The sequence below is a fragment of the Gadus chalcogrammus genome, chromosome 15, assembly GCF_026213295.1.
Source record: "Gadus chalcogrammus isolate NIFS_2021 chromosome 15, NIFS_Gcha_1.0, whole genome shotgun sequence".
Classification (NCBI taxonomy): domain Eukaryota; kingdom Metazoa; phylum Chordata; class Actinopteri; order Gadiformes; family Gadidae; genus Gadus; species Gadus chalcogrammus.
In genome coordinates, this window is record NC_079426.1 from 24,925,472 (window position 1) to 24,948,078 (window position 22,607).

Sequence of the window (22,607 nt, forward strand, 5' to 3'; positions counted from 1 at the left end):
CGGGAGAATGATCGTACGAGCGAAGATCCATCGTTATCGGGAAACGGGGCCCAGAGCCGGGGAGCAACAGCCTGGAAGGATCTGTCTCCTCTGGTCCGGAAACGAGTGTGTGGCAACGTCAACAGATTCTGATCCACAGACCTCAGAGCCCGAGTTGGGGTGTAAGGCTGGATCAGATCACTGATGTAAGGCGGAGCCTGGCCATGCAAAGCTCTGAACGTTAAAACCAAAATTTTAAAATTGATCCTGGACGAAACTGGCAGCCAATGAAGAGCTTTAAGAATAGGGGTTATATGAGTCCTCCTATTGGTGCGAGTCAGAACTCTCGCTGCAGAGTTTTGCACTAACTGCAGGCGAGACAGCTCCTTTTTGTTTGGACAAGAAAACAAACTATTACAATAGTCTAAACGCGAAGACACAAATACATGAGTGATCAGCTCCAAGTCATTTTGTGAAACCATTTTCCTGAGTTTCGAAATGTTCCTCAGTTGAAAAAAGCAATTTTTGGTCAGCTGTTTACAGTGCTGCACTAATGACATGTCTTTGTCAAACACAACACCCAGGTTTCTTAGGCTCGGTTTGACAGACTGGCCCAAGTCACCCAGGTACTGGTTAATCCCTGGAATGGAATCATCAGGGGCAATAACCAGTGTTTCTGTTTTGTCCACATTAAGCTGCAGGGTGTTATCACTCAGCCAATGTTTTATCTCCACCAAGCACTGAACTAAGGAACTTAGCCTCTGGAGCTCAGTTGGCTTGAAGGAACAGTAAAGCTGGATATCATCAGCAAACATGTGGTAAGAAACATCAGGAAATCCCTGGATGATTTTTCCCAAGGGGATCAAATACAGCAAAAATAACACAGGGCCCAAAACGGAGCCTTGGGGGACTCCACACAACAGATCTGCTGACTCAGACCTTATTTGGTTAAGAGTGACACTAAAGCTACGCCCAGAGAGGTATGACGAGAACCAGTGTAAAACTGACCCTGACAGTCCTACTTCATCCCTCAGTCTTCTCAGCAGGATCTGGTGGTCAACTGTGTCAAAGGCTGAGGACAGATCTAAGAGAACTAGAACAGTGCACTTTCCCGAATCAGCAGACATCATAATGTCACTGGACACTTTCAGTAAGGCCGTCTCCGTAGAGTGAAGTTTGCGGAAACCAGACTGAAAGGTCTCATGGATGTTACCCTGATCCAGGAATAATGACAGTTGTTCAGAGACCACCTTCTCTAGGATCTTGGACAAGAGTGGCAGCTTTGAAATAGGCCTGAAGTTACTGAGGACAGTCGGGTCTAAGCCTGTTTTTTTAAGTAAAGGCTCCACTATGGCATGCTTAAATGTACTGGGAAACACACCTGTAGACAGAGAGAGGTTTTCCATTTTGGTGACCCAGGGGCCAATTATATCAAACACTTTCACAAAGAGCCTACATGGAAGGACGTCAGATGAGCAAGAGGAGGGTTTCATCTTGGTCACCAGTGCAGAGATATCAGCAAGAGTCACAGACTTAAATGAAGACCACAAGCTGGAGACAGGCTCAATGACAGCAGGGGTTCCACACAAAAGGGGAGGGATTTTCTCCTTGATCATCTTAATTTTGTCAGTGAAAAATCTCAACAATGCATTGCTGTCAGCTTCACAAAAAACAGGGGTAACTGGCGCAGCAGAACATACAAGAGAATTGATAGTGTCAAATAACACTTTGGGGTTTTTCTTATTTACTGTTACCAGTTGGCGAATGTAGTCCGATCTGGCATTTTCCACCATCTCATTGTATGAGGACACAAGATCCCTGAGATAAAGTCTGTGCATCTCAAGGTTAGTGGCTTTCCACAGACGCTCAGTCTTTCGACATAGTCTCTTTAGACTCAAGGTAACTTCATTTGTCCAAGGGCACACTTTTTGACAAGTTTTATTTAACAGGTGCCACCTGGTCCAAATTTTTAACACACTGCATGGTAAAACAGTGCATAAAATTGTCCACATCGAGGCAATCCATAAATAAAAGAGGGTCAAACTGGAGTATTAGCAGAGATAACACGCCTCTGAGACCTAACTTCTAAGGGCTTAGGCTCAGGGCTGAAGTGCAGATCAAACAAAACAAAACAATGATCACTCAGATAGACGTCCTGTACAGACACATTTGAAATGTCCAGGCCAAGAGTAAAAACTAAATCTAAAATGTGGCCTTTCTGGTGTGTAGGCTCAGAAACATGTTGCTCAAAATTAAAAGCTTCAGTCAATGATAAGAGTTCCTTTGCGGAGCAAGATGAGCTGTCATCAACATGAAGGTTAAAATCTCCAAGGATTAGAACAGATTCCAACCTTATTATGGAGGTTAAAAAGTCACTAAAATCCTTCAAGAACACAGCAGCAGGGCCAGGAGGACGGTAGATTGACACACAGTAGAATGGATTTGAAGAACCCACCCTGACCATCTGAGACTCAAATGAAGTGTATTCTTGGGTCTGAGTCACTTTGCATGTGCAACTGTCCTTGTATACAACAGCCAGACCCCCCCCACGACGACAGGGGCGGGGCTTCCCGACGGCAGAGCAACCAGCTGGACAGAGTTCATTTAGATGAATAAACTCTTCCTCTCTCTGCCATGTCTCCGAAAGACACATTAAATCCAGCTTTTCTCTTGTGAAAAGATTGTTCAGAGAGAAGGATTTATTTGCAATAGACCGGGCATTTAACAGGCCGATATGCAATGTTGATGACGTCACGGAGGCAGTGTCCGCGGAGCGCAGCGGGATTGGTCGCAGGCATCGGTCACGTGGGCTCCAGTTGGACCGTGCCGGAACCGGTGTAAATACGGAAGAGCGTGGAGGCGATGAAAGCCGCTGACCACTACTCCAGTGCCGTGTAGGCTCCAAGACTGTCATAGTGGTCCAAGCAGATGGCAGCGTGGATGTGCTGTCACACACATTGAGGAGAGGGATCCGGCACAGACACCTTAAGGTGCGTCCACACCAGACGCGTATCTCGCGTAATTTTTACGCGAGATACGCGTGTAAAATGTTGCTTGACCATTTTGTGTCAAAAATGGTCACATACGCGCAATACGCGCCATACGCGCCTACGTCACTCGCCTAGATGAGTCCATGTCCATGCAAGTGAACGGAGCGTTCCCTCTTCGTCATAACTATCAAACCAAACATCCTTCACATTCACCAAGCGAACATTACGAAAGTAAAATGCACATTTCTCGCTAAAAATGTTTCCATAAACGCATTTAATGGCGTAACTATGTTACTATTTCCACCCAGAATAAAGAAAGTTGTCGGCCGTGGCTGTGTGTGTCTGTGTGTGTGTCTTGCCCCAGGATGAGGCTCCCCACGGTTGGGTGTGTGTGTGTGTGTGTGTTGCCCCAGGATAAGCTGCACTGGAGTCCGAGGTAGGAAACCCAAACGCTGCCGTGTTTGGGTGATAGAGTTTAGATCGGGTTAGATTAAATAATCTCGGATATATAAATAACAATAATCGGGTTAAATAACTTCACATGGTGTGTCTGGTGTGTTTCCAGCTTTCTTAGTGTTGATAAGCAGATATATAGTCCGCCAAGCCTGACTCAGACCTTATTTGGTTAAGAGTGACACTAAAGCTACGCCCTGAGAGGTATGACGAGAACCAGTGTAAAACTGACCCTGACAGTCCTACTTCATCCCTCAGTCTTCTCAGCAGGATCTGGTGGTCAACTGTGTCAAAGGCTGAGGACAGATCTAAGAGAACTAGAACAGTGCACTTTCCCGAATCAGCAGACATCATAATGTCACTGGACACTTTCAGTAAGGCCGTCTCCGTAGAGTGAAGTTTGCGGAAACCAGACTGAAAGGTCTCATGGATGTTACCCTGATCCAGGAATAATGACAGTTGTTCAGAGACCACCTTCTCTAGGATCTTGGACAAGAGTGGCAGCTTTGAAATAGGCCTGAAGTTACTGAGGACAGTCGGGTCTAAGCCTGTTTTTTTAAGTAAAGGCTCCACTATGGCATGCTTAAATGTACTGGGAAACACACCTGTAGACAGAGAGAGGTTTTCCATTTTGGTGACCCAGGGGCCAATTATATCAAACACTTTCACAAAGAGCCTACATGGAAGGACGTCAGATGAGCAAGAGGAGGGTTTCATCTTGGTCACCAGTGCAGAGATATCAGCAAGAGTCACAGACTTAAATGAAGACCACAAGCTGGAGACAGGCTCAATGACAGCAGGGGTTCCACACAAAAGGGGAGGGATTTTCTCCTTGATCATCTTAATTTTGTCAGTGAAAAATCTCAACAATGCATTGCTGTCAGCTTCACAAAAAACAGGGGTAACTGGCGCAGCAGAACATACAAGAGAATTGATAGTGTCAAATAACACTTTGGGGTTTTTCTTATTTACTGTTACCAGTTGGCGAATGTAGTCCGATCTGGCATTTTCCACCATCTCATTGTATGAGGACACAAGATCCCTGAGATAAAGTCTGTGCATCTCAAGGTTAGTGGCTTTCCACAGACGCTCAGTCTTTCGACATAGTCTCTTTAGACTCAAGGTAACTTAATTTGTCCAAGGGCACACTTTTTGACAAGTTTTATTTAACAGGTGCCACCTGGTCCAAATTTTTAACACACTGCATGGTAAAACAGTGCATAAAATTGTCCACATCGAGGCAATCCATAAATAAAAGAGGGTCAAACTGGAGTATTAGCAGAGATAACACGCCTCTGAGACCTAACTTCTAAGGGCTTAGGCTCAGGGCTGAAGTGCAGATCAAACAAAACAAAACAATGATCACTCAGATGGACGTCCTGTACAGACACATTTGAAATGTCCAGGCCAAGAGTAAAAACTAAATCTAAAATGTGGCCTTTCTGGTGTGTAGGCTCAGAAACATGTTGCTCAAAATTAAAAGCTTCAGTCAATGATAAGAGTTCCTTTGCGGAGCAAGATGAGCTGTCATCAACATGAAGGTTAAAATCTCCAAGGATTAGAACAGATTCCAACCTTATTATGGAGGTTAAAAAGTCACTAAAATCCTTCAAGAACACAGCAGCAGGGCCAGGAGGACGGTAGATTGACACACAGTAGAATGGATTTGAAGAACCCACCCTGACCATCTGAGACTCAAATGAAGTGTATTCTTGGGTCTGAGTCACTTTGCATGTGCAACTGTCCTTGTATACAACAGCCAGACCCCCCCCACGACGACAGGGGCGGGGCTTCCCGACGGCAGAGCAACCAGCTGGACAGAGTTCATTTAGATGAATAAACTCTTCCTCTCTCTGCCATGTCTCCGAAAGACACATTAAATCCAGCTTTTCTCTTGTGAAAAGATTGTTCAGAGAGAAGGATTTATTTGCAATAGACCGGGCATTTAACAGGCCGATATGCAATGTTGATGACGTCACGGAGGCAGTGTCCGCGGAGCGCAGCGGGATTGGTCGCAGGCATCGGTCACGTGGGCTCCAGTTGGACCGTGCCGGAACCGGTGTAAATACGGAAGAGCGTGGAGGCGATGAAAGCCGCTGACCACTACTCCAGTGCCGTGTAGGCTCCAAGACTGTCATAGTGGTCCAAGCAGATGGCAGCGTGGATGTGCTGTCACACACATTGAGGAGAGGGATCCGGCACAGATACCTTAAGGTGCGTCCACACCAGACGCGTATCTCGCGTAATTTTTACGCGAGATACGCGTGTAAAATGTTGCTTGACCATTTTGTGTCAAAAATGGTCACATACGCGCAATACGCGCCATACGCGCCTACGTCACTCGCCTAGATGAGTCCATGTCCATGCAAGTGAACGGAGCGTTCCCTCTTCGTCATAACTATCAAACCAAACATCCTTCACATTCACCGAGCGAACATTACGAAAGTAAAATGCACATTTCTCGCTAAAAATGTTTCCATAAACGCATTTAATGGCGTAACTATGTTACTATTTCCACCCAGAATAAAGAAAGTTGTCGGCCGTGGCTGTGTGTGTCTGTGTGTGTGTCTTGCCCCAGGATGAGGCTCCCCACGGTTGGGTGTGTGTGTGTGTGTGTGTTGCCCCAGGATAAGCTGCACTGGAGTCCGAGGTAGGAAACCCAAACGCCGCCGTGTTTGGGTGATAGAGTTTAGATCGGGTTAGATTAAATAATCTCGGATATATAAATAACAATAATCGGGTTAAATAACTTCACATGGTGTGTCTGGTGTGTTTCCAGCTTTCTTAGTGTTGATAAGCAGATATATAGTCCGCCAAGTCGTTGAGGTTGCTTAGTAACCACTGCCAGAGACTCTGTCCATGCAAGTGAACGGAGCGTTCCCTCTTCGTCATAACTATCAAACCAAACATCCTTCACATTCACCGAGCGAACATTATGAAAGTAAAATGCACATTTCTCGCTAGAAATGTTTCCATAAAAGCATTTAATGGCGTAACTATGTTACTATTTCCACACAGAGTAAAGAAAGATGTCGGCCGTATGCTTCTGTCCAAGCTCACTACTCTCTGCCAGTGACGTCGGGTCAAGCTCAACGCTGATTGGGCAACGCGGCTAATCGTCATGCGTATCATGCGTATTGAGCGTAAAAAGTTCAATTTTTTGAACTCTTGAAATGTACGCGATATACGCGCGTATGGCGCGTATTGCGCGTAAATATACGCGCCACATACGCGCTATACGCGCGTAAAATGTTGCTTATACGCGTGAAACGCGTAATACGCGCGTAAACCAATGGTTCCCTATGGAAAAAATGGCGATTTTATACGCGAAGTACGCGAGATACGCGTCTGGTGTGGCCGCACCTTTACGCGTTCTCCGTGGCCGAAGATGGCAGAGCCCAGGCGTGCTGCAGCGCGTCTTCGCTTGACCTGGACTCCGGATCGCGAGCCTCTTTTCCTCGATTTCCTGCGGACTTTGCCTGGCGCCCGACAAAGCAGCAGGTACTCAGGTGAGTCGGGGTCGATGAGGAAAGGAGGAGGGAACGCTTGTTTGTACCTGCCCCGTGTATCAAACAGGCCCTCCATCGACTCTTTGATACGAACCAGAGAGTCCCGATCATAGATCCGTAAAACTGAGACACATCCATTTGAAATACGGGCTGATGTAAGTCGGTCTTGTAAGTCCACGGGAGAGGCGAGAAAGTTGGGACATAAATCCGATGGTGTTGAGTCCCTGTGGTTAAGGATCTCATCTCTCGTAAAAAAATTCTGTGACATCGCCATAGCAACATAATAACAAAAAAAATGGAACAAAACAAAAACAAAAACGGAAAAAACTGAAAAATGGAAAAAAACTAAAAAAGTCTGAGTTGATCCGTAATAAACAAAATTAAAACCAACACAGTTTGTGACAATAAGACAATAACACAAAATAATCTGGTTTGATTCGCAATAAACTAAATTAAACACTATTAAAGACTAAAAACAAACACAGAAGTGTGCACCAACACACCGAAGCAGCCATACAAGGCGCCATCACCATAACAACCCAACCCAACTGTCTCACGTTCTCTCATACCTATGCCTCTGTCTATCTCACCTTCTCTCATACCTCTGTCTTTCTCACCTTCTCTCATACCTCTGTCTATCTCACCTTTTTGAAGACCACTGCCTCCTCGTCCCACACAGGGTTGATGGCGTTGTTCTGAGAGGTTTTGGTCCTCAGTGCTTTTCTCCTGGTGTCAACAGGAAGTCCGAACATCTCCACCTCAACATACACACCCACTCTGCGCTCGGTAAGGAACTGGCCTGAGATCACCTGACACATTAAATAAATAAATAAAAAATTTTTTTTTCATTTTTACCAACTATACCTTTGTGTTTTATATTTCTTTGAATCTAATGTCAACTTTGTCCCAGTATTAAAGTTATCTTATCAAAATTTGAATGATGCTATATGAATACAGGAAAGGATGTGATATAAACTCGGCAGAACTCAAAATAACAATGGCCGTTTTTTTGGTATTAATTGCAAAGGCCTTGTTGCATAATCATCACAGCACTCCACATGTGCTAGAGAAAGAACAAGAAGGATATTACCTTGACAGAAAGAGTGTTGGCGACAATGCCGTCGACTGTGTTCTCTGTGAAAGGGTCAAAGTGTTTGTCCGGCCTTCTCATGAACTCGGGCTTCAGCCTGTACCCGCTGCGGCCATTGTACTCATACATGAAGAGATTCAGCTGTGTGGAAAGGTCTGGAACCGGTAGAGGAAGCAAGCCATACTGTTTCAAAGTACAGATGATGAGGTATGAATGCTGTTTCAGGATAAGACATGCAATCTCTCTTAGAGGAAACAGTGATGGTTGAGGTAATCAGGGAACGTCTTTAAGAGCAAAGGCTGGACTCTGATCTGTGAAGTTGGTGCAGTGCTCTGCTCTTGTGCACTGCTCTTGTAGACAAGGGCGAAATGAGGGGTTTGAAAGCCTTGTCCCATTTCATCCACTTTACACTTAACTGCATTGAGAGACACATTTATCCAATTTTAATAACATGATCAGTGTCGTGCAATATCATTTCTTAAATAATATATTTGATCCAGAGATTCTTCCCTTCTTAATTTCTGCGCATATTTACATATTTACAGACAGAAATTTCCAAAAAGAACGGCACTGACATAAATAAATGGAAATAAAAACATAAAACTAACACCCTAAAACCTGGTGTCATGCAATTTTATCTGTCATATAAATATGAAACATTTATTTTAGGTCACCAGCTCCTAAAGAAACTTGGCATCACGTATTCTGGGAGCAGTTTGGACAACAGCAGGGAGTTTGGACAGAGAAAGAGTTCAGAGGTTAAACACTCACCTATCGTTTGGTAGTTGAGCGCCACCAGCTGACAGCCGGCGTTCCAGAAGAGTTGAGGCATGAAGTTAGAGGAGTCCACTCGCGTCCCCTTAGGGTATATACGACTCAGCTGGGATTTATTGTATCTGGTCAAGAGATTGGGTTAAGGCATGAGATACTTCAGCACAAAAAAAAGAAGAACAAAAGAAACCTTCAGCCTAAGTTTAAAGGAGTTTTTTTTTCCCCTCAATGTGTTTTCCGAGATTAAATAAAAAAAAATTATTAGTTTTATTTTGGGGGTATATTTTTTGTTATCACCTCAAATGTCCGAACAGGTGATTGCAATTCCTGTTGTGTTATCTTTCATCGTATTTACTGTAATTAATTAACCAATGATGTCTGTTCTGGTGTTTTGCTCGTCTGACACCACAGGACCAATTCTCAGATGCGCCTCGAACCTCTTTCAATTTGTCAAGGGCTGTACTCAACAGACACAGACCAGAAGGTCTCTGGACACCATTGGATAGACCAACCAGAAGCCGCCATATAATCAACATCAGTCATCTTGGTTGTTTATGTATATGCCTCAACAGCACACATAGGGTGCTCCTCTGTACATTGTATCAAGCCCCCCCATATTAGATAGATGCTGTGATTGGCAGGTCCGCTGGAAATCAATCTTGAAGGGGTTTTGGCATAACGCATACGCCATAGCAAATCAAAAATGAGCTGCAGATCGGTCTGGTCTCCAGGCTGCCAATGTGCTGTGCAAGCTCATGTAGAAGGACACGGTAGCCCCCTGCAACATTCCAGCTATTACAGCTATAACATTACAGCTACTTGAGTTTGTTAAATACAAACTATCGAACTCAGGAGTGGACCAAACAACCAGTCCGAGAACCAGCCGAAGAGATGGTCTCGGTTTGCTTCAAAATGAACCCTTGGGGAGTTTGCTTGAGATGTTTCAGGTGTTTTCCTGAAATGGAAGGAAAACACCTTGCGAAAATGTGAATGGCATCTTCACTGTGTTAAACCATATTTTAAAAGATGCAGATGTTCCTGTCTGGCTGTTAGCCCTGTAATAGTGGCAACTGTGGCTCATAGGTTAATTGAGCCACACCCATTCTGGTGCTCCTGAAGAGGGCCAGAGTTCTAGACTGGAGGGAGGCTTGAGTTGTACAAGTGAATCGACTGCTGTGGTAGTTTGTTTTAAGTAAAAATATGCTTTTTACCAACAACATTGTGCATCAAGGAAACTCTTTTTCACACACCTCCTCCACCATTAAGAGCACGCACAGTGGAATGTTTTCCTGAGGCAGCTACGGAAACTGAACGTCTCCAGCTCTGTTCGGTCCAGGTTTTACAGAGCCACTGTTGAAAACTATCTGACTTCGTCCATCTCAGTGTGGTATGCCTCAGCATCCGTCAATGCAAATAACAGGCTGCAACGTATCGTGCTCACAGCAGAAAGGCTGACTCGACAGGGGCAGTCTCAATCTCAATCAGTGACCTGCAAGAGGCCAGGGTCAGGAAGAGGGCAGGTCAAATTTCTGCTGATAAGTCTCATCCGGCAAAGGTCTTTGAGCTCCTCCCCTCGGGTAGGCGGTACCGTGCCATCAGGACAAGGACCTCTGGTTCAAGATAGCTTTTTCCTTAAGGTTATTTCTCTCGTCAATCAATGACTACACACCGCACCCAACCCCCCCCCCCTCCCCCCCTCTGAATTGGACAATTTTATTATTCCTTATTTATAGAACTGATTTTAATATCATGTTTTATTAGAGCTATGCGTATTTTACTGTCTGTCTAGTTGTGTGTTAAGCACTGGATGGCAAGTTATATTCCTGTGTGTCTATTGATGCAATAGCCGATCCTGATTCTGAAAGCGACCGCACTTCAGTCCTTTCCAGTTCTAAAAATCATAAGCTTCTTTGGACGTAACAGGCTCTTGCTTAGCCGCGCACATTATGGGAAATATTACTACTCCAATATTAGCAGGACATTGTAGGACCGTCGGTTGAAAATGAGTCATGGCTCAACATGGTGCAAAAAGGAGACGGAATGACTATTTGATATTTGGGCAGACAGCCACATAAAAAGTAACCTGACGTGAGAGGTTAAGTTGTTTTTGTTTTTTTTAACCAGAAGAATGCGTAATTGAGATTAAACATCTCCTTCTCAAGTGACCTGGCCAAGAAAGGCTGCAGTAGCCTAGTCACACATAACCAACAAACAAAACATTAGAAAAATAAAACAACTAAAACAGTCGGCAGGGGGGAGAGGGGATATCAATATCGCAAGTCATTTCGGGAGGCTCAAGGAGAAGAGTAATATTAAGTATGAGCAACAAAGTATAAAGAAATTTCGGGAGGCTCAAGGAGGAGCATAATATTACCTTTTAGCAACAAAGTGTAGTCTTGTGTTGGACTCTATAGACATAATTCACCATACTGTGTTATTGACATGTTTTCGTTCCGTGTTATAGGGACTCTGTCTCTTTATAAGGTTTGATTCATGTATGTGTGGATTTCGAAGGATTATCGTTGAGAATATTTATTTAAATGCAGAAGAGGGCTGCTGGGATGTGGTGTGTCGTCGCCATGCTGAAGTGGTGTGTCGTTGCTATGGTGATGTGAAGGATACTCCACAAACTCCACAGGGGACTTGGTGAGGTGCTCCAGTGCTTTGGTCTCTACAAAGGACGACATCTGGAAAGACCTGCCAGCCTCTGGACACACACACACGCGCGCACACACACACACACAATCAAGAGTTTAGAGGGTCAATGTTGTCAGAAATATAGTAGTGTGGCAGGTCAAATGACTGGTCATGCTGTGGTAGACCTGTGTAGTAGTAGAAGTAGTAGTAGTAGTAGTATCACTAGTAGTGGTAGTGGTAGAAGTAGTTGTAGTAGTTGCAGTAGTGCTGCTCCATTTCACAGCTTTTTTCCAAGGTGAGGATAAAAGCATCGAAAGAGGTGAAAACCATGATAAGTCGGGGCATGTGGATAGTTTCCGTTATGCCGATGGGGCGATTGTCGGTCTTGTACACGCCAGTCGCAAGGAGCCTGACGTCACATACGAGACATGTAGTCATTCTCATTGTGTTTTCTCTCCAGCATTTAACTGAACAATTTCACAATAAACGGTCAAACTAAAGGCTGGGACCAGAAAATAATTACTTTCTCTCGATTGAAAGTAATTATTTTCTGGTCCCAGTCTTTATATGCCCTGGATTACACATATGTTGTTTGTGGATTTAAATGATAATTTACCACCCATTTCACCCCACTTTGTCACGACTCAGAACAGGAATCAATTGCAGATCAAAAGGATGTATTCACTAACAGTCCAGCAGGCAAATCAGATTCCAGGTACAGGCGGGGTTCGTAAACAGGCAGGCAGGCAGACAGATACAGACGGACAGGTACTGGCAAGAGAACCAAAACCGATAGGCAGAAGACTTAGTCCAAAACAGGCCGGGTTCCAAACCGGGAAGAACAGTAAACTATAACTTCTCTTTAAAGAGCTTCACGCTACACTGGAAAAAGCCTTCTGTTGAACCAATTAAAAAAAACAAGGGTAATGGTTCACATCTATATTACATGACTTGAGCCAATGACAAATATATAGCTTGCCTCAAACAATATTTCCTATGTTCATAAAAACAAAATAATACAACTTGGCACCAAGTATAATTCTATTCTTTGAATGAAGTTAATACATTTAATTCGTATGTTAAATCCTAAACAAAAAAATATTGATTCACTCCAACAATTATTTCTCATTTAAGAAATATCTATCAGAAATAATTTGTTTTATCCAATCAAAAAGATTACAATTTAATCAAACAATTGTTTCTCATTTAAACATGAACATTTTTAAACAAAACATGTTTTTGTATACATCATCATCATTTTTTCCCGCTCGGCTCTCGCCGCTTCATGGCCTTGGGGCGCTTCTGCTGGAGAGTTGGAAGTCTCTGTTCCAGCATCAGCAGGATGTCTGGATTCGACATCACATCGCGACATCAGTCAGGGTTAGGTGCTTTGTCAAAGACACCTCGATACTCTGCTTGGTGAAGCCGGGGATCGAACCAATTAACAATCTAATGCCGCTTTTCCACTGCATGGTACCAGCTCGACACGACTCGACTCGACTCGACTCAGCTCGCCTTTTTTGCGTTTCCACCGCGATCTAGTACCTCAAGTGGCTGCTTTTTCTAGTACCGCCTCGCTCTAGGTTCCAAGCGGCTGAGCCGATGCTAAAAGGTGACGTCGGCAGACGGCCGGCCACTGATTGGCCAGAGAGTGTGACGAAGTCACGAGAGCGACATGGCAACCATGCTGGTAACGATAGAACAGCCATAGTAGCGCCGCAGCCAACATATTCCACTTCTTCAACATGCCAGCTAATAATACGAACACGAATACCATCGCATCGATGTTCTCCATTGTTGTTATGTGGGTTCTGTCCATGTGTGGGTTACGTAGGTGTTGTTTGCGTCGCATACAAAAATACGTCACGGCCCTTTCGCGCAGACGACCCCGCCCACGTCCCGGAGGTACTATTTGCGGTGGAAAAGCACCCGCGCTGCTACCGTGTCGAGTCGTGTCGAGTCGTGTCGTGTCGAGTCGAGCTACACGTGCGGTGGAAAAGCGGCATAAATGGCAGAGTTAGGCCTACTCCAGACCTCCCTCCAGACACAGACAGACTGTCCTAGCTCACAGAACCAGTGAGTCATCGTCACTCTGGTCAAGGCTCTCTACTGCAGGTTCAGCTGTAGGTGCTACCTTGAATGAATAAGCAGCTGATGTTCCAAAAAGCTTCAAAACATGATCAGGCAGCTGGTGCTCAAAGCAAGCATCACCTGACAGCTTTAATCCACTCTGCTTTAATCCATATCGGATGTATAGGATGGAGTTTAAGGTCTGCAAGGACATCCGGTTCCTGAGTTTGCTTTTTACCACGAGGACTGAGCTGCCTGTAAGTGCGTTGAGACGGGGGAGGGGCCGCGCAGGCACCCGGTGCTCGTTGTGAAGAGGTAATAGTGATAGTGCTTTCACCTCAAAAAGTCGCCAAAAGTCACCAATAGCAGCTGAAAAAGAAGCTTGTCGCTTGTCGCTGTTTTGAAAAAAAGTCGCCAAAGGGGTCTGAAAAGTAGCTAAATATAGCGACAAAATCGCTAAGTTGGCAACACTGCGGTTTGGTCCAGTAGTCGTAAGCGTCTTTGTATTTAATGCGCATGCGCAGGCTTGTACGTAACCTTGAAATTGTACATTTGTCAGAACAAATATTTCTAAATTGAGCTCCTAATCAAATATAACAGTGTTTTAGGAAGAAAACAAAACAAAAATATTTGGATTGAATTACAAAATTATTAATCAGTTGAATACACAACCTTAAAATTTTACATTTGTCAAAATGGATATTTCTTAATTGAGCTCCTAATTAAAAATATCTATATTTCACAGTATTTTGAAATAAAAAATATATATTTTAAAAATAAAACAAAAAATGTTTATTTGAATTGAATTACAAAATAATAATCAGATGAAGTACGGCTTAAAACCCTTTTTCCAGTGTAGTCTCACTCACGTGGCAGTCAGGTAGCAAACAGTACATACCGTGACGATCTGACAAAGTGAACAGAAAGGGTAGTGTTTAAATACTCCACCAATCAATACCAAATGAGAGACAGGTGAACAGAGAAAATGGAGGGAAACAAATAAAGGCAGGAAGTTGCTTAAATAAGGACATGGGTGTTACTCCGGGCACATGACCAACACATGGCTACAAACATAAACAAAGTCCAGAATTATCACACTCCAACAGGTAGGGGGAGACAAAAACAACAGTCCATACGAGAATCCTGACAGTACCCCCTCCTCTACCAACGCCTCCTGGCGTTGACCGTGGAAGGAGCAGGGTGCTGACAGTGAAAGTCTTTGATGAGCGAGGGGTCAACAATGTTCCGGGCAGAGACCCAGCTCCTCTCTTCGGGGCCGTAGCCCTCCCAGTCCACCAGGTGCTGGTGGCCCCGACCCCGACGGCGGACGTCGAGCAGGCGGCGAACTTTGTAGACCTCAGACCCATCAACGAGTCTGGGGGGTGGTGGGGGTTTGGGGTCGGGGTTGGGACCCAGACGCCTACACCGGAAGGGCTTGACACGGGACACATGGAAGGTGGGGTGGATGCGGCGGAGGGCAGGAGGGAGGTTCAAGTGAACTGCAGAGGGATTGACCACCCTGGAGTAGAGGCCGATGAAGCGTGGATTACATTTTGGGGAAGTCACCTTCAGAGGAAGGTCACGCGTGGAAAGCCACACCCGCTGCCCCTGGGTGTAATGGGGAGCCCTGATGCGGCGACGGTCTGCCTGACTCTTCGTTCTGGTCTGTGTGCGAAGAATGGCGGCCCGGGTCCGCCTCCACGTTCTGCGACAGCATTGGATGAATGTCTGTGCTGAGGGAACCCCAACCTCCACCTCCTGGGCCGGGAACAATGGAGGCTGGTAGCCGAGGCAGCACTGAAACAGTGACAGACCAATTTAAGTAGATGGCAAGGAGTTCATGGAGTACTCCACCCATGCCAGCTGAAGGCTCCAGGCTGTAGGGTCCTGTGACGTCAGACACCGCAATGCTGTCTCCATCTGCTGGTTGGCTCGCTCCGACTGGCCGTTTTACTGGGGATGAAAACCTGAGGACAGACTGACTTTAGCACCGAGAAGGCTGCAAAAAGCACGCCAAAAATTAGAGGTGAACTGGGGACCTCTGTCTGAGACCACATCCACTGGGAGCCCGTGTAGCCTGAAGACATGCTGCGCGAGTAAGTCCGCTGTCTCTTTGGCAGAGGGTAACTTGGGTAAGGGGACTAAGTGCACGGATTTGGAAAAGCGGTCAACAATAGCGAGGATTGTTGTGGTACCGTGAGATGGTGGCAAACCTGTGACAAAGTCCAGGGCATCCGGACTTTGTCACCAAACTAAAAATGGCTCCTTAGCTCCCTCCAGCCAATGACGCCACTCCTCTAGGGCCAATTTTACTGCCAATAGCTCTCTGTCCCCAATGTCGTAATTGCGTTCAGTGGGAGTGAGTTTGTGGGAGTAGAATGCACAGGGGTGGATCTTCTGATCTGCCCCAGACTTCTGAGAGAGAATAGCACTCACCTCAACATCTGTGGTTAGGGGAGCAGCCACTAAACCATAGTTGCGGATGAACCGCTGGTAGAAGTTAGCAAATCCCAGGAATCTTTGTAGCTCCCGCCTAGACGTTGGACGCTCCCAGTCGGTGACTGCTTTTACTTTCGGACCATCCATCTGGACCCCTCTTGCTGTGATGACATACTACAGGAAGGAAACAGTCTCTTTTTGAAATTCACATTTCTCCGCTTTAACGAACAGTTGGTTTTCCAAAAGGCGCTGCAGGACACTACGAACATGCTGGGAGTGCTGGGAAACCGACAGAGAAAAAATGTAAATGTCATCTAGGTAAACAAAAACAAACTTGTTAAGCATATCCCTCAGAACATCATTAATCAGACCCTGGAACACAGCTGGGCAGTTAGTGAGACCAAATGGCATGAATAAATACTCATAGTGACCTGAAGGAGTATTAAATGCAGTCTTCCATTCATCCCCCTCCTGTACTCGGACCAGATTGTGAGCACTGCGGAGATCCAACTTGCTGAAAATCTTGGCCCCCTGCAACAGCTCAAAAGCTGAGGACATCAAAGGCAGAGGGTAGCGGTTCTTCACCGTGATGTTGTTTAGGCCCCTATAGTCTATACAAGGACGCAGGGCACGTCCTTCTTCCCTACGAAGAAAAGACCGGCACCAGCAGGCGAGGAAGAGGGGCGGATGATACTGGCAGCTAGTGATTCACCGATGGATTTGTTCATAGCTGCGATTTCGGGAGGAGACAAGGAATAGAGACAGCCCCTAGAAGGTGATGTACTAGGTAGAAGATCGATGGCCAGGTCATAGGGTCGGTGTGGTGGCAGGGAGGTTGCACAGGCTTTACTGAACACGGCCTTGAGATCCAGGTACTCAGGTGGTACATCAGACAGATCCATGGAATCATTTGTGGCTTGTGAGACTGCAGGCAGGGGGGTAAAAGCATTCTTAAGACAGTTATTCAGACGGAATGGGCTCCAGCCTAGGATGGTGTTATTAGCCCAATCAATATGTGGATTGTGCTTTACCAGCCATGGCCGGCCGAGGACGATGGGAGCAGTCGGTGACTCTAACATATGGAACACTAGGTTCTCTTGATGATTGCCAGAAATTAGTAGACTCACCGGGGACGTGACATGGGTTATCTGGGAGAACCTTACTCCGGTTAGTGCTCTTGCCTCCAGGGTTGTCTTCAGCTGGGCTGGGACGAGGTGTAGCTCAGAAGCCAGAGAGGTGTCCATGAAATTGCCATCAGCTCCCGAGTCAATAAGTGCGGACACGAGGTGGGAATGAGCTCCTGTAATGAGCGTGGCAGGGTCAAGGGTACGGAAGGTAGAAGAGGGATGAAGAGGAGTGATGCTCACCAGTAATCCCCCTTCTACGGGTGAGCGTTGCCTTTTGCTGGGCATTGGGCGGAGTAATGGCCCGGTTTACCACAATACATTTAAGAATTGGTGTCCCTTCTTCTCTGTCTCTCGGCCGGAGACAGATGGGTACGGTCCACTTGCATGGGCTCTGGTACGCTGGTGTCAGCTGGCACTGGCAGGGACGGGAGAGGGACCTCCGAGGAGGCTGACCTCGGAGGAGGGCGGAACTCTCACTCCCTGGCCCGCTGCTTCAGGCGTTTGTCCACTCGGATGGCAAGCTCGACGAGGTCATCAAAGGTGGAAGGCAGTTCACGGGTGGCGATCTCATCCTTGATGACCTCAGAGAGTCCATAGAGGAAGGCATCATACTGGGCATCTGAATTCCAGCCACTGGTGTTGGCGAGGGTGGGGAAGTCTATAGCATAGTCGGAAGCAGACCTCTTGCCTTGACGGATCTGCAACATCACTCTGGCGGCCTCTCTCCCATGCACCGAGCGATCGAAGACCTCCTTCATCTCACCTATGAATGCCTGATAGCTGAGACAGACTGGGGAGTTGGAGTCCCAAACCGCAGTTCCCCACTCTCTTGCACGGCCCGTCAAGAGGGTTATGACATATGCCCTCGGTTCTCAAAGTGGGGTCCCCGGACCCCCGGGGGTCCGCGGCGCGTTGCCAGGGGGTCCGTGAAGAGCTTGTTGTTGCAACATAAACATACCGGTATTTACGGAAAAAAATTTGGGCCGGTCGTCATTACTCCCGTCGGCGTAACGTTAAACCAATGAACACTCTGCTTTTACATTACGTCAAACTCCCTCAGGCTTTACCTTCACATCTCGCACCTAAATACCTCAATAAAAGCCAATTAAACAGGCGCATTGTGTTCAGCCCTCCCCCTGCTTTAATTTTCGGCCAATAGTAACTCTGTTAACATTGCGTCAACCTGTCAACGCATGCTCGAGCGCGGCAATTTGATTTGCAGCGAGCACGCCCGTGCCCGGCTGCCCGCGCTGCAGGCGCGTTCACGTATTTTGCGGCGCGTCAAATGCTGCTCGAGTTGAAATATTTCAACTTTTCGGCAGCAAACGCGTGATGACGGCCAAGCAGCGTTCAATAGCGTTGCCAAAGCTGTGTTTTGCGTCCCCTTCAAGGCTTCATCCATATATGCATGGCATGCCGAGCAGGCGATTTGTTACGATGGACCATTGGTAACAGTAGGTAACGTGTTTACGTGGGTGAATAATTTAACTGTTTTGCACCACTTTACTATCTCTCTTGTAAACCAATCCTTGCAGACATTTGGAAATAAACATGTCCTCTGCCGTTGTCCCATGTCCATTGTGACAACATTGGGCAATGTTGCCATGTCATGTTTTTGCTGGTTTTGTTTGGGTTGGGTATTGTGTGTGTGTGTGTGTGTGTGTGTGTGTGTGTGTGTGTGTGTGTGTGTGTGTGTGTGTGTGTGTGTGTGTGTGTGTGTGTGTGTGTGTGTGTGTGTGTGTGTGTGTGCCTGGGCGAAATTTTTATACACACATTTATAAAAAAGTCAAATCTATTTACATATTGTAAAGTATGCCAAAATACAATAAAATGCTTATTTAACACTATTGTGGTATTAGCACTGAATGATTGAAGCATAAAAGAGTTCAAAAGCATCTAACAGAAAAAATAGACATGAGCCTATATGATTACATTTGTGTTGCGGTTATGAGGGGGTCCTTGAAATAATTTCTGCCCTATGGGGGGGTCCCCGGCCCCATATAGTTTGAGAACCCCTGACATATGCAACCCGGGACTGATCCAACGGAAAGGTGGCGGGCTGCAGCTGGAACACCAGCGAACATTACGAAAGGAAAGATCTGAATGTTCCTGGTTCCCCGGCATAAAGTGCAGGAGCTGGCATTCGGGGCTCTCGGAACGGGTTACCAGATGGGCCGGGTGGTGTCCAGAGACCTTTCAACTGTCTCAAACTGGGCTTAATGTCGACCGAGATGTGCTCCTTGCCTCTCCAGCACAGTCTTCACCTGATTCAGATCTGCTGATTCCATCTTGGTCAGATCGTACTGTCACGACTCAGAACGGGAATCAATTGCAGATCAAAAGGATTTATTCACAAACAGTCCAGCAGGCAAATCAGATTCCAGGTACAGGCGGGGTTCATAAACAGGCAGGCAGACAGATACAGACGGACAGGTACAGGCAAGAGATCCAAAACCGATAGGCAGAAGACTTAGTCCAAAACAGGCAGGGTTCAAAACCGGGAAGAACAGTAAACTATAACTTCTCTTTAAAGATCTTCACGCTAGTCTCACTCACGTGGCAGTCAGGTAGCAAACAGTATATACCGTGACGATCTGACAAAGTGAACAGAAAGGGCAGTATTTAAATACTCCACCGATCAATACCAAATGAGAGACAAGTGAACAGAGAAATTGGAGGGAAACAAACAAAGGCAGGAAGTTACCCAAATAAGGACATGGGTGTTACTCCGGGCACATGACCAACACATGGCTACAAACATAAACAAAGTCCTGAATTATCACACTCCAACAGGTAGGGGGAGACAAAAACAACAGTCCATACAAGAATCCTGACACACTTGTGTAAATTGTTTCAATGTATCTTGTTCTTGTGTTTTTTATGATTGTTGATTTTGTTTTTTAAACACTGCCCTGTAAGGTGACCTTGAGTGCTATGAATGGCGCCCTCAAATGAAATTAATTATTAAATTAATTATTATTATCAAGTTTGTTTTGGTTTGACCGCAGCGAGTCAGCGACTAGTGGGTCTGAGAGGAGTCGAGTCTGAGAACGAACGAGACGAACGAGAGAGAGGAACCAGTTCGGTTCGTTCGTCTTAAAGATTCGTTCATTCGAACTGATTCGGTCGCGACCGAGCCACCTCTACCGCAGACATCTTGGAGGCAGAACGGGCAGAACTCATCGCGATCATCTTTAATGTTGCTGCAACGATGCATCATATATTCTGTTGAATTCACAACATCCGAAGCATCGATCGATGAAAGATTTGAGCATGAGTTAGAGACAAATAGAAGAAACTACGAAGAAGAGAGGTGTCGCGAACGAATTCGTAACCGGCCAATTAGAGCGTCTTTTTTGCTTAATTTAACATAACATTGGGACAAATGAATTTGATTTCTGTGTTTAAGTTAGAAAACAGATAGTATAATCTTCAGCTAACTGTCAATAATAATAAATAAAATCAATATACACGTGCAGCTGTGAACTCATGTATTGTAATTTATTGTATGACGTTTGATGTAAGACCTATGTTTTAGCGTTCACAACTAACTACTCTAAAAAGCAGTGCCAATATTTAAAGATGTTTTTAGTAGTATTATTAGTGGTGGCAGTAATATTCGCAGTAGTAGAATAAGCAGTAGTGGTAGTAGTAGTTGTGGTCATAGTAGTGGCATTAGTAATAGCAGTAGTGAAAGTAGTAGTAGGAGTAGAAGTAGTAGTAGTAGCAGCAACAGTAGTGGTAGTAATAGTAGTGGTAGTAGTAGAAGTAGTAGTAGAAGAAGAAGTAGTAGAAGTAGTGGTAGCACTAGTATAGGTCATAGTAGTAGTAGAAGCAGTAGTGGTAGTAGTGGTCATAGTAGAAGTGGTGGTAGTAGTAGTAGTCGTATAAGTAGTAGAGGTCATAGTAATAGAATGGTATTAATAGTAGTAGCAGAGGTCATAGTAGTAGTGGTAGTAGTAGCAGTAGTGTTAGTAGTAGTAGTGGTCATAGTAGTAGTAGTGGTAATAGTAGTTGTAGTGACTAAGCCCTAAACTTAGTACTACTGGTTGTTGATTCCGTTTATAGTTTCCGACGTGCGCCCAGCGCGCTCCAAGTACCGCAAAAACGAAGACAGTTCAGTTTATTTTGCTGGTTTATTTTCCTTCCAATAATACACAGCCGCAGTAATTCTAACTCAAAATATATGTAACAAAACAATAAACCCGAATTCCTCACTAAACTAAGATGCATTAACACACGGGGACACGGGCACACGGGCACAGTCGAAAAACTGTTTGCTTCCCCATCAACAACAACCTGTGATCAGGTTCAATCAGGTTAAATGCCTCACTCTGCTGACCCGAGGTCAACTGAACCACACAGCCCCCTAGTGGCACGGGGTAAAATTACACGAAAATAAAGCACATTTAATATGGCTCCTACACACCAGCCCCTAATTGCGTCTGCTAGAGCAATTACACCAACAATTTTAAATGAGCCATTTGTGTGTTGAAGTCCCTCATGAGCTGCTTGAGAGAATAGTTTTGCTTTATTTCCAGATCTTCCAACTCCAACTTCAAATTCTTGTCACTCTCCTCCGCCAACTCCTTCTTGAGGTGCTCGAGATCCTGCTCATTCTCCCTCCTCAGCGACCGGAAGTCCTTCTGCAACCTGGTGAAGTCTTTGTGGATCTTCAGTTTCTCGTTCTTGACCTCAGTCAGCTTCTCCTTCAAGGACTCCAGAGACTCTCCGTCTTCATCTCTCTGGTCCGTCGTCTCCGGTCTCGGCGCCTGCACTGCGCTGCACTGTTCCATCCTGACCACCTCCTCCTGCTGCACCAGCGTCTGCTTCTCCAAGGAAACCATGGCGACCTGCTGTTGTTTCAGCCAAGCTTCTCTCTCGAGGAGCTCTTCTTTCAGTCGACCTATTTCGGCAACAAGGTTTCGATTCTGCTCCTCTGCCTCGTGAAGTCTTTGCAAGAGCTGACTGTTGAGAGAGATCCCTTTGTACTCTGCTCCACAGTCAAACACCACTCGTAACTTTCCCTTCCGTGGATGGTACACACCATGGTGCGGGATATACCACACCTTCCCTGTTGGTGCTTCTAACTGATGCTGCGGCACTTCTTCGGCGTAGCCATTGCTAATGACATCAGCAAGAAAGTTTTTGTACTCCTCATGAAAGCTTACGTCTTTCTGAATTCTTCTTCTCAGACCACGGACACGTTGCACGGCAACCCTGAGGTTGTTCGGCATCAAAACATTTTTCCCTTTGAAAGGCAATTGAAATGTGTAGTGTCCGTTCTGGAGCTGAGCAGAGCTTTCCATTTTCTCCATAAACTTATTTTCTTCTCTTGACATTTCTTCCTGTTCTGCAGAAGCTCGGTCATTGAAGTCATAGTTATATTGGCTAATTAACAGTTCTTCAATATGGTCAATGGCAATTCTATTTGCACAAAATGAAGGGTGGTCACTTCCACAGTCGTCACTTCCCCCTAACGGGCCATTTATTACCCACCCCAGTAGGGTTCTGATCGCGTAGGGTCCATCTTCACCTTCAC

The 22,607-nt window shown here is 45.7% G+C and overlaps 1 protein-coding gene across 1 annotated transcript in view; it reads right to left on the bottom strand.

Moving 5' to 3' along the window:
• The window catches only part of LOC130404324 (1-phosphatidylinositol 4,5-bisphosphate phosphodiesterase beta-1-like), a 58,777-nt gene that overhangs the window by 9,213 nt on the left and 26,957 nt on the right, over positions 1-22,607 (bottom strand). Inside the window, exons 18-21 of the mRNA XM_056608992.1 lie at positions 11,415-11,499; positions 8,793-8,917; positions 8,022-8,176; positions 7,576-7,740 (exon numbers count right to left, since the gene is read on the bottom strand). Of these exons, the coding sequence (XP_056464967.1) occupies positions 7,576-7,740; positions 8,022-8,176; positions 8,793-8,917; positions 11,415-11,499 (530 nt within the window). The remainder of the gene's footprint in view (positions 1-7,575; positions 7,741-8,021; positions 8,177-8,792; positions 8,918-11,414; positions 11,500-22,607) is intronic.